The sequence below is a fragment of the Lissotriton vulgaris genome, chromosome 12 (genome assembly GCF_964263255.1).
Source record: "Lissotriton vulgaris chromosome 12, aLisVul1.2, whole genome shotgun sequence".
Taxonomy (NCBI): Eukaryota; Metazoa; Chordata; class Amphibia; order Caudata; family Salamandridae; genus Lissotriton; species Lissotriton vulgaris.
This window is the reverse complement of record NC_141700.1, coordinates 770,143,814-770,155,921: the sequence shown is the minus strand read 5'-3', so window position 1 is coordinate 770,155,921 and position 12,108 is coordinate 770,143,814. Positions and strand designations below refer to the sequence as shown.

The following is a 12,108-nucleotide window of genomic DNA, read 5'->3' as shown; positions in this document are numbered from 1 at the left end:
CCTCACTAGTGAACAATCTATTGCAAGTCATCCGATGGGGACCGCCTTGATGGGCGTGGATCTACTCACTCTTCCAGTGATTAGTGTGGAGATCCTGCCGCTGTTTGTACTTTTGCAGTCCTGGAATATCCTTGCCTATATAGATGTTCTTCAAGAAAGAACATCTCCTGGTCCTCTTTCTGGGGTTTGGGCATGGACAGTGGTTCAAGCTCACCTTGATCTTTCTCCTCTAGAGCGCTCTCCCCCTCTGGTTTAGAAGGGTTACTAAACTCTTCGAGGGAATGCATTGAAATCCCGCTTTCTGGTGGATCGTTGCCATTTTGGCTTTGAGGCGCCTCTTTTGCTCGGCTTCAAGCGTCCTTTCTTCGGGCATCAAGTCATGTCGGCAGTCTTTTCATCGGTGATGGGGTGCCTTTCCTCGCCTCTGTCATCACGGTTCTGATCACCTTTCGACGTAAAGGATTTTTTAGAGGGACGTCCTCCACCAGTGTCCATGTGCTGGGACTTGTGGGGCTCACAGTCTCGCCTTTACAGTTGCCTTATGTTTCTATGCCAAAGCTGTCTTGTGAGGCTTTGAGTAGGACTATTTCAGCTCTGCGCCGCTATTTTCTTAGGTGTTACATGTGTACGTTTCTTATGCTCTTGATTTTTTTAGCTGGTGGTTCTTGTTCGGGCTTGTCCTCTTTGGCGTTAAATCCTGCCCCCAGAGCCATCTGTGTCCTTGATGTTTCCCTCACCATCGCTAGACAATCTGAGCTACCTCAGAAAAAGTCTTCCCTTCTGTGTATGCAGGGCGGCGTAGTGTGCCCGCCTCGGTTTTTCTGCATTTCTGAGCATTTTTGCCTGCTAACACTGAACACGCCTCACAGTGTTTGATGCTATGATCAATTGATAGACAGAGGTTGAAGACCTGATAGCTGCCCCTCTGGGCAAATTTACTGTGGCACTTGGGACAGAATCTCAAGTAGGGGTCTCCAACCTTTACTGTAATAAGAGCTAGATAGATATGTAAATTCGCCTGAGCTACTAATATTATGAGAGATGTAACTGTAAACACAATCCAGATTAATTTAGTGGCCACCATATGCAAGATTGCCAGCAGCGATCACCTCAGTCCATTAGGCACGGATGCCAGTAGCCCTGTAAAAACTGCTTTGTGAGGCCCTGAAGAAGTCTCTTTGGGAGACGAAGCGCGTTGGTAACGATCTCCTGCCTTTGTGAAAAAAAGAAATCAAGAGAAATCCTTTAAGAAACATACACCCTGAATTTGGATATCTTTCCATGTGTCTGTTTTTGAACACGGATGTTGAACTACTAAGACTTGTTGTATAGTGCTGAACCCTCTTGTATAAATGACTTCGCAAAGGGGTTTCCAGGGCCGACGTCTCCTGTCTCAGGGAACCACCAAATGCGAATAGATAACGCAACAACAAAAAAAACAAGCATTTGCAATGCAATAGGTCTTGCATTTACGCGATTTTAAGCTATTGGCATTGTAAATGACAATGCCTTTTATTTAGGTTTTAAGAAAACCAAAATAAAAGACATTGTCATTTACAATGCGAAAAAATAAACTCCCGTAAATGAGACATCTATTGCATTGCAAATGCTTGTTTTAAGAATGGACTTGCATTGAGGGAAAACCAGACGCTACTAGATAGTCTGGTGTCTCTGAAAGGCAACAGGCAGGAAGCAGAGATAGTCACATGTCATACTTAGCCTCTGATCTTTGTGTTACGTCAGAACCTACGTGACCGTGTTTATTTGAGCCACTGCTTTCCATAAGAAAGTATTAAAGTATGCTTCCACACAAAACACAACTGGGGGAAAAAAAAAAGTGTCATTGAAAGTAAATGAATTTCTGTAAGACCGGTATTTACTATCACCAAAAGGCACAAAGAATAATGCTTCTCGACATACGTTTTACTGCTTGCTGTCAGGGTTTCACACGTGCCAGCCTTCAGCAGCTCTCTTTGTGACATGAAACTCAGACTTCACTGCTGGGGCTGAGGACAGCAACCCCGCCCAGCAGCAGTAATTATGTATGTACTTTTGTTACAATCACAGCATTCGCGTGGATGACCCGAATGTAACAAAAGTAATGAAATGCAGGCGACCACTTTCAGCATGCAAAGAAATAGAAACTTTTTTTTCTATTTCTTTGCATGCTGAAAGCGGCTGCCTGCCATTTCTTTTAGTTTATTACTTTTGTTACAATCACGTCACCCATGTGGTTGCTGCGATTGCACCAAAAGTAAATAGAGACTTTTTTCCCCTGATTCAATCGCAGCACCCACGTGGTTGACGAGATTGTAACAAAAGTAACTGAAATGAAAAGAAATGGTGGGTGGCTGCTATCAGCAGAGACTGGGAGCGGAAGAAGGCGGTTGGGCAGAGCAGCAAACTGCTGCAGGAGAAGAAATTAAGCTTTTCCCTCAAGTAATTGTGAAAGTTATTTGAGAAAAGAGTGCTCGGAGGCTGTAATTAAAGCCTCCCGAGCAACGATGCACAAAGCAGGGGGTGTCGCCATTGGAGATTACAAAATAAGACGAGGTGGTATTAAGGAGGAACTAACAAGACTTTTGACTAAAGAACAGCTGCAGTCTACAGTGGACAGAGACACAAGCCAATGAAAAATGTGGGTGGAGCTTCACATCCCCAACTCAATAGACATGCCTCGCAGCGCATGCGCGCGGACTCTAGGCTCGACCTAAAAAGTACCGCAGTAGTCTGCACTCAACCACTAGATGGCAGAATAATGCCCAGCATGTGAATCCAGAAAAGATTCGAGAGGCAATACATTAATTTCAGGGACAGCGACAGCAGAGAGAGGGTCAGGAAAATGTATCTGTAGGCGGTGATGGCCAAGGTATACATTACCAGCTTAACAACGCAGATGAAGTAACACATGAAGTCCGATGGACACCATCACACACCAGTTAAGCCCCACAAACAATTACAGGAATCCTTAATGCATGTATCAAACATGACGACGACCAAGGTTATAGTTACAGGGGCTTAAACATTTCACAGAGTACACAGACTGGCAGTATTTCTATAGAGGTAAAGGTGAAATGGATTGTCTGTGTCTTCAGGCCATAACTACACAGACATGACCTTAAGCCACTGCACAGCCTGATTGAGAGGATAGTAGTCACTCACTCAAAAAGGGGATGCACTTTGAATGTCGCTATCACATTGAAGCCCAGCTCCAATTTCAACAAATACATAAAAAAGGGAGGTCTTTCATTGGGCATGCAGGAGTGTCGACCTCAATAGCGGGATAACAAACAGGGCTAGCAAGGGCTGCCATAGGGCAGGGTGGCATGTCTTGCCAAAAAAGAATTACACATGGATTGCACAGAGAAAGTAGAAGTATTCTTGGAGGAGATCAGGTGCTTCCTGCTCGACAACTGCCCGAATCACTGGAGACGTTTATGTGAATCTGAGTCTCACCAGCATACACGAAAGGTAAACTTGTAGCTCTTGAAGAGCTTTACAACACATCAAGCCAGAAGGGCCTGGCCTTCGTGAAACAGTGTATAGAGCCACCATGTTTTGGGAGAGTTTCTGCCCAGTAATGCATAAATCAGCCTAACTAACACCATAAGATCGGTTTCTTGCCCTCATTACCTATAGTGTGACGCATCATGGTTCTTTCTTGTGCAATACTAAAAATAAGCAAGAGCATTTAAATACTGTCAAACCAACAGGATGGGAACAAATCGGCTACTGATCTTGTACAGTGCGACAGGTCACTGATGACACAAAAACAACTATGGTAACAAGTTCCAGTGCATGAAACTGGTACAGTTTGCCCCCCCCTCCTAGCTCGTTTCGTTTGCTATGGATTCAGCAGCATCTTATACTAAGGGAGAAAGCAGTGGATAGGACAATCAATTTCAAGCTACTCCTTCATATAGTCAGCAGCACATTCATAAATTGCATTATGGAGAACTGCAAGAATCTTAAAATGAGTTCTGGAATTCCCTTGCAACCATCAAAGCCTTGAAGGGCAAGAGACATGCCTTCATTTAGGTAGGCATGTTAGTCATCATCATGTCAGCCGTGTTCTGCAACACTATTTGAATGTTCTATTAGGTCATGACAACCATGTTCATTACTGTAGTACATTTCCGACCCTATGATTGCTTTTGTAATTGTCTTCAGGCAAGAAATACAGGATCCAATCTAGTACGTTTAGAAAATGTCTCCAGTGTAACACAAGCAGTTTAACTTGGTTAGTCACAGACATGGAAGAATCAAAGAAAACCCAGAGTGGTTAACTTTATCACAATAGACTATCACAGTTTCCCCAGATTTTTTTTCATGGAAATGGTGGAATGGTTTTACCTTACAGGGGAAGATTATCAATAAAACAACCTGTCTTCACAGCAGACTCAACCACTTCTGGCTCAGCCACATCTAAATAATTGCATACATATCACTTGAGGTCTCCAGTACCCTCTTTTTATTTTAGCTTTACAAAGAAGGTCACATTAGTTATTGTGAAAACATACCCCAAGGGCTGGTAATACTCAATACAAAGCCTGCACTTTATTCACAAATATAAATGCAGATAATCAATTGACTAAGAAAACGCAAGTCAAACACAGCTTCCTGAGAGGACGATACTCCATGACTTTAGAATGCTCGTGTTTACAAAAAAAGAAACAATTCTAAATGCATGATCCAGGACATTGCGTTTTCTTTAATCCTAGGAGGATGAATTAAGAATAGACTATTGAGTTTCCAAAAGAGGTTTCCTACCCTGTTCGAGTGACTACCCGACTACATGTCACCTAAACATTCATTGCTCTCTGTGGATTCGAGCTGTAGAGCAGCACAAATGTTCGAAATAAGACATGAATAAAATAGACATGGTAATGTTTACAGTTTTCTAGAACAAGGGACATCTTTGTAAGAAAAGGGTAAGCCAGACTTATTTCAGTGGTGCTGGTACGTGCATCTGACAATATACTTATGTGCATCAACTCATTTTTTTCATCAACCTTCAAAAGGAGTTTTTGACATCACCCATCTGATAAATTAGTTTTAGAGTTATGCACCAAATATTAAAAAGAGCAGCAAAGGAAAGAAATGCCTCTGGCATCGCTTTTAGTTCCTGGTGCATTTTTTATGGTCAATTCCAACCTCTCGTGAAGAGCGCTTTCACTATGAGCATCCTGCTTGGCATAGCGTTAGCTTTAAAGTCTTAGCTTCTGTATTTTGCTAGTGACCTGTTTTTATGGAGTTTATATCGATTTATAATCTATTCCAGAATCTCGGATTCACTGACAGGATTGCTCCTCTCATCAGAGGGCTCTGAATAACAATGCTTGCTGGATTTCTGGCACTCTGTATAAAAAAAAGTTACTTACCAGTAACAATGGTTACGAGACAGGGTGGATTCTAGATTTTGCAAGCTGAGCATTGGGCTCAGATTCGGAAGGGTGTCTTGTCGCCTTGAAAGCTGGTTTTGTGGAAGCGGACAATAGCCGGCGTCAGACTGGCAACATTATCCGTAAACAAATAAGGATCTTTAGATTCTATTATACAGAAACGGAAGGATTCAATGAGCTCATCTCTGAACTCACTGGCGTTACCCATAGCTTAAAACAGATGCAAAGTGAAGGTGTAAACTACAGTTCATGTGGGGTCCTTACCAAGCTCGGGGGGCTCCCTTCTGCGAGGAGGTCGCTCCCGCCTGATTGAAATCACAGACTCCGTTTCGGTGTCCTGCTCCAAATTCTCCCGACTGCCTGAAATGTTTGGGCTACAAAAAAAATGACCAATTAAGAGGAGACAAACCACAAAGAATTCTGAAATAATTTAACACAAGGTTTCTGTCCATCGCAGTCCTCTGGCAATGCAACAAAGGGACACCCTGCAGTGAAAGAACCTGCCCTACGATGAGACGTCTTGTCCCGGCCCTTAGCTTTAACTACTATAGACCCATGGCTGGAATGCCACGACGCTATCCAGCTGGACTGCTCACTTTTGACATCGGATGTAACATGCAGGCCACCAGTATGAAACCGGGACAGCGCTGACTCACCCCGCACCCTCCTAAGGTCACTAAAATGAGTACCATTTAAAGGGGCACTTATTAAAATAGGTACCAATATGGCATGTATTTTGGAACAGCAACAATGCATTACATGAAAAGTCAGGACACAGAAAGGACAACTGATTTTCAAAGGAGGCAAATTTGATAACTACTAACAGGCAAAAACTTTATTTTGCATTTAGTGTGCCATGAACCTGTGCAAATGAACCTGCTAATCTCACACTACAGAACATACTCTTGTAGTTTTCTGAACCTCCAAGCTGTAGCAAACAGGCAATCTTGCAGCAGCACACTCCCTAGCACCAAGCCTTCCAAAATGATCTAAGCAAGCTCCTGTGTTTTCCCATCACTCACCTGACCAGCGTACACGGTCCGCTGAACAAAAACTAAAAACAGCATATTACTCACTGGAATGAGGGGGGCCGGGAATCTCCGATGCCACTCGTGCGCTCTGCAGGGGGTGGAGGAATTGGTGGTGGAGGGGGAGAAGGCTCAGGCCGGACTTCCACTGGTGACGGAATAGCCACTTCCGGCGGAGGGGTCTCTGAAGATACCAGCTGTTAAAAATACAAATAAAAGGGGGCTTTGCAATGAACAGGCAGCGAAAACACCACTCACCCCAAGGGCTGTTTCCAATGGAGTATTAGGTCTCTACCAACGTGCCTGAACTTAACCCCCAGGTGACGGAGAAGATCCCTTATGCAATAGTCATGGCACCAGTGGCACGGTTTAAAAAAAAAATAAGGGACCGGTAGGGTCCTTGAAACTAGGGACAGTTTAACTCCAATTCTTAAGACACCATAAATATAATATGCCTAGTTATATTTAAATTAGTTTAAAAACAAGAGACCATTTACTTGTTCTGAAGTCAAGCATTCTCTGCTGTGTGTTATTTCAATAAATCTTCATTATTATTAATTTTTTTGATTGCCAATGACTAAAAGGTATTAGAAGGACAAGATATTTGGAAGTCAAACAATTTTTAGTAACACGTGAACAATGGAAAGTAAAAACCATTACCAGTGGAGAGTGGAATTACTGAAAAAGGTTAAGGGATCTTTTGAACTTAAACACAGGCCCTTAAATATTATGAAGTAAAGTATGGGAGGAATGTCTGAAAGAATAATCTCCTGTGAAATTAAGGTATAGCAGGAGAATTAACTCCTCACAGCCCCTACGCAATACAAAGCCAATTTTGAAGTGTTGCCTGTTATTCTCTGAATCATACTGTTGATGTTTTATCCCCAAATGTTTCAAGGGCTTCCTCAGGACTGGAGCCTAGTGAATACTATTTCTGAGAAACAAAGGGGGTGGAGCAAACTAGAAGATCACTGAATGAAAAGCTGAACTAGGCAAAAGTGGGGAAGCTAGTGAAACTAATTGTAGGAAAGTGCCCCTTTTCCCAAGGTTACCCCTTAACTTTTTGCCAGATACCTGATGCCAACTTGACTGTGCTGGGATCCTGCAAATCAGGCGGTTGCATGTATTGTGCCACCCTCAGAGACCCCTGATCTTAAGACCGCTACACTGCCATGGCAGGCTGCGTGTTTTGGCGCAGACCAAACCGAAGAGTCGACTTGGCACACATCCCTGTGAGCCATGTCCACCAACACTGGCTGTGGCATGTGTAAGTCACCCCTCTAAAAGGCCTTACAGCCCTAAAAGGCAGGGTGCTCCATACATAGATGAGGGCATAGCTGCAAGAGCAATATGGCCCTAGAGTTTTCTTGCCATTCATAGTTATTGTAAGTGCAATGAAGCCATTTTGAATGTATGGGCTGAGAGTTTGTCAACATGAACTCCACAGCTCCAGGATGGCTTTATTGAAGTCTGGGAAGTTTGGTACCTAACGTCCCAGCACATAAAACCCACACTGATGCCAGTGTGGGATTTAATAAACAATAAACGCAGAGGGCATCTTAGAGATGCCCCCTGTAAAAAAAACCCAGCCTTGGTGTGGTTCCGGACTGCCTCCCTGGGCAGAAAGCCTCCACACTCTAGGTCTGGAAACAAAGTGCATCCTGGGCAGAGGGGTCACGCCTTCTCCCGCATGATTGGCAGGGTCCTCAAAGGGAGAGCAATTTGGAGGCAAGATGGCGTATGCTGGGTGTCCGAGTGAGCAGGCATTGAATGCTTCTCGCTGCTAATCACACCTGCCTTATCTGATAGCTTGTTTCTGGAACGGAGGGATTACAGCTAATATCCCTCTACAACTAAGGTTATGCCTGGCTATGTTGTTTGACTGGGTCCGTTCATATCGCTGTGGCTGGCGTCTCCCTTACCTTGTGCGAGTGCGTATTCCAGCTGCAGGTTGCAGACACTCGCTGACTGCTTTCGCCTCAGGGGTACGGCGGCGGTTCCAGATCGGCCGACGGGCTACTCCAAAGACCCATACTGGCCCGGGGACCGGACACGACCTGTTCCAATGGCGCCCAAGAACACCAATAGTTCTGCAAAAGGCCCGAAGACCTGCGGCCACAGGAGGCGTACCTGGCTCGAACTGAAGGGATCTTGGCGACTGCGCTGGCGATAGCGCTCGACATCCCACAATTCACTCGCAAGGGTCACCATCTATTCCCCTGCCTACCACAGGAAAATTGGACGAGGCTGGGGGTGCTGTCAAAATTCCAGGGATTTTCAAAAAAAAAAAAGAACTCACCCTAAAGGTAGGAACCAGACCTTGGTTAAAACAAACATTTTGCAGAGTGTGAGTGCCACTGTTGATCTGGAAACTGAAACATCTATTGATTGCAGAATCTCGGTTAGGGGCTGAATCCTCTGGCTCCCTTGACCTCAAAAAGGAAGCAGAGACTTCTTCTATGGCCCTGGCAAAGGAATTAGAGATTCCTGTGGCTCCGGCATTAAAGAACATAAGTCGCACTGCTGAGGTCATTAATGCAAGCACTTTATCGGGGGGAGATCACAGCCCATCAGTCTTTTAGCTCAAAAGCAATTTCTGGTCCATCTGCAAAACCAGTCAAATTAGATAAATGTTCCCAAGGTGCTGGGGTTACGAGTGCAGCTACCAAGGAAGGAATAAACAAAATTGTTGAATTAACAGGTGATGTGGATTCCGTCGACTCAGCCTGTAATTTTTACTCCATGTCTGATCTCTCCAATGCTTTGGAGACCGAGAGCCTGGAGGTGGACTGGCCGGATGTCAGAAGCAAGACTAGCCTCACGAGTTCAGCACCACCAGAGGATGATGAGATTAGCTCGTTAAGGGGGGAGGAAAGGAGTACCATACGTAAAATTACTGATCCCAGAGATATGCCTAACTCTCCTCTCAGAAATGGACTTGTGAATGATGGATCCCCTATACTGGGCCACTCTTAATCTCTGATGAATCTACTAGGGCCAGGAATATTTCGGAAGGGCTTACAAAGCCCGAAGTTACGCTAACCACGGTTCGCAAGCTCCAAAATACGGTGGGCCGAGTTGTTAGGACCTGTAATGAAGTGGCCTCTAGGAAGAATCTCCCTGATCGAAGATGAAATGTTGCAGCATAAAACTGATATTTCTTCCTTAACATCTCTCAAAGAAGATATTAACTGGAAGCTAATTGACTTGGTGAATAGATCCAGGAGAAACAACCTGCGTGTTTTGGGCATTCCGGAAGGGAGCGAAGGAAGCGATATTCGCCAATTCATCATCGGATTGTTCTCAGAAGCTTTCCCCGAACTGACCCAATGGCAAAGGGAAGTAGAACTGCAGAGGGCCCACCGATTCCCTTTTCGGCAGAAGAATGTTACAGGGACCACAGTCGTTAAGCCTAGAGCAATATTAATCTGCTTAAATAACTGTCACGTGAAGCTCTGTATGACCTAGCTAGGCCTGATCGTAAGAGGAAGGGGGTTAAATTCTTTGTATGCCCTGACTATTGTCAGGCTACAGTACAGCAGAGATGGCAACTCTGTTAACTTATACCATTGTTCCAAGCCAAAGGTGCACAGGCATATCTACTCAATCCCTCCAAACTCAAAATTATACACAAAGAGAAAACACATTTTTTCATGTCTGAGATTAGTGCCAAGGAGTTTCTGACTATGTAGAGTAGTGATATAAGTACAGACAGCTATATAGCTATAGAGCTCCTTTTTTTTCTTCTGTTTTGTGCGTTTTCACTCTGTTTTTTTTTCTTTTTCTGTCAGAGGGTCAGGTGTGACCGGCGAGACGCATCTCGCCTCTCTTTTCATCACCAAAAGGGACTATTCAGTCCCTTTGCCTCATTTGGGTGGGTGTCTGGGTGAGGTGGGGGGTTGGTGGGGTGTGGGTGGGTAGGGGCAAGGAAGAACAGAGTAGTTTTTTTTCGAGTGCAAAAAAAGGCCAAAATGTGTTAAATATTCTTTCATTGCATATTTCGCTATAGGTGTGTTAATAATTGTGCTAAGAGATGTTTTCATTTATTATATATCAGCTTTTGGAAGTTATGTGATTGATGATAATGGGTAAATTAAAGGTTTGCTCCTGGAATATCTGTGGGCTGAACGACAAAAAGAAAAGCGGGATAACGGGCCAAATTCTTTATTCTATGAAGGTGGATTTACTGTGTCTACAAGAGACACATAGCTTGGAATAATAGGCAATGGCTTAAAGATCTAGGCATGGAAGTAGTGGGATGTACGCGACAAGGAACAACAACAAGAGGCGTTGCGATTTTGAAAAGATGGGGTAGGGAGACCTGCAAACAGGTAAAAGTCGATTCTTATGGGCGCTGGGTGATTTGTGAGATCTGTTTCGAAGGTTTTTCCTGGACCATTTGTGCTATCTATGGTCCTAACCTAGATGACCCAGACATGCTGAACCACCTTAGCATTGAACTCGCAGCGTGGCCTTCCCCTCTAATCTTATGTGGAGATTTTAACCTCCACTTGGATGGGCAGGTTGATATAACTAGTGACTTCATTTACTTAGGAAAGAAAAAAGTTTTTAATGCCACTAGAGGACTTTGGTTGAGTTGATGTAGGGTACGTTAAAGGTCTGGGTGCTCCTGGGTGTACTTTCTACTCTGCCCCTCACCCGAAATTTGTCCGTTTAGACTATTTTTTCATCACCGCCGGATATGTTAAGAATTCCAGCTTGGATATCCTTCCTAAAGTCATCCCTGACCACAACCCTATCACTTTAGAATTAGAGATACGTTTTAGCTCTCCTGGCAGGGCTTGGACATTTGAGCGGAAATTACTAGCTGATCCACTTTATATTGAACATATGGGGAAATGGATTGCTGAGTTTAGGTTTTAACCGTGGATCCGCCTCCGCACATGTGGTTTGGGATGCTTTTAAGTCAGGGGTACGGGGGGAAGATGCTGAGCTACTCGATTAACAACCAGCGGAAAGCGCGTGACGTACTGGTAGCTGAGTTTAAGAAACTGCAAGAAAAGTAGAGGCTAGGAAGCTAGCGGCACAAATTGCAGTCCATCGCTCATAAGTCTATGAGGTAGGAGAAAACACGGGAGGTATATTGGCTAAAAAGATACGACAGAATGTGGTTGCTAATCGGATAGATAGCATTCAGGATGAGGCAGGGCAAATTCATGATAAACCGGAAGAAGTCTTAGAAGTTTTTCGTCAATTCTACAGCAAATTATATAAGGACGAGATAACATCCTATATCCAGAATCCTTTCTGGATTTCAGTGCTAGTATTGGAACGACCACATTAACATCAGATCAGCTTGTAGAATTAGATAAAGAAATAACATGGGAAGAAGCTGAGGCAGCTATTCTCTCACTCACGCTAGGTAAGGCGGTAGATCCGGGTGGCATTCCTCTAGAGTTTTTCAGGATGTTTCGGCATCTTGTGAAGGAAGATCTGATGTTAGCTTTTTTGGAAGCACAGAAGGGGAATGCTCCGGCATCTTGGAGGAATTCTACGATTATAGCTTTTTTTTTTTTTAAAAGAGAAACCACCCCTGATGCTTCCTCACATCAGCCCATATCCTTAATTAATACTGATAGCAAAATGTATTAAAAAATGTTAGCCTCACGGTTATATGGTATAATCTCATCTATTGTTTCCAACTTTCAGCACAGATT

At 44.0% G+C, this 12,108-nt stretch overlaps 1 protein-coding gene across 1 annotated transcript in view; it reads right to left on the bottom strand.

Moving 5' to 3' along the window:
• DVL2 (dishevelled segment polarity protein 2) overlaps positions 1-12,108 on the bottom strand; it is a 203,316-nt gene that overhangs the window by 87,604 nt on the left and 103,604 nt on the right. Inside the window, exons 3-4 of the mRNA XM_086946102.1 lie at positions 6,479-6,627; positions 5,667-5,776 (exon numbers count right to left, since the gene is read on the bottom strand). Coding sequence (XP_086802228.1) covers positions 5,667-5,776; positions 6,479-6,627 — 259 coding nt within the window. The remainder of the gene's footprint in view (positions 1-5,666; positions 5,777-6,478; positions 6,628-12,108) is intronic.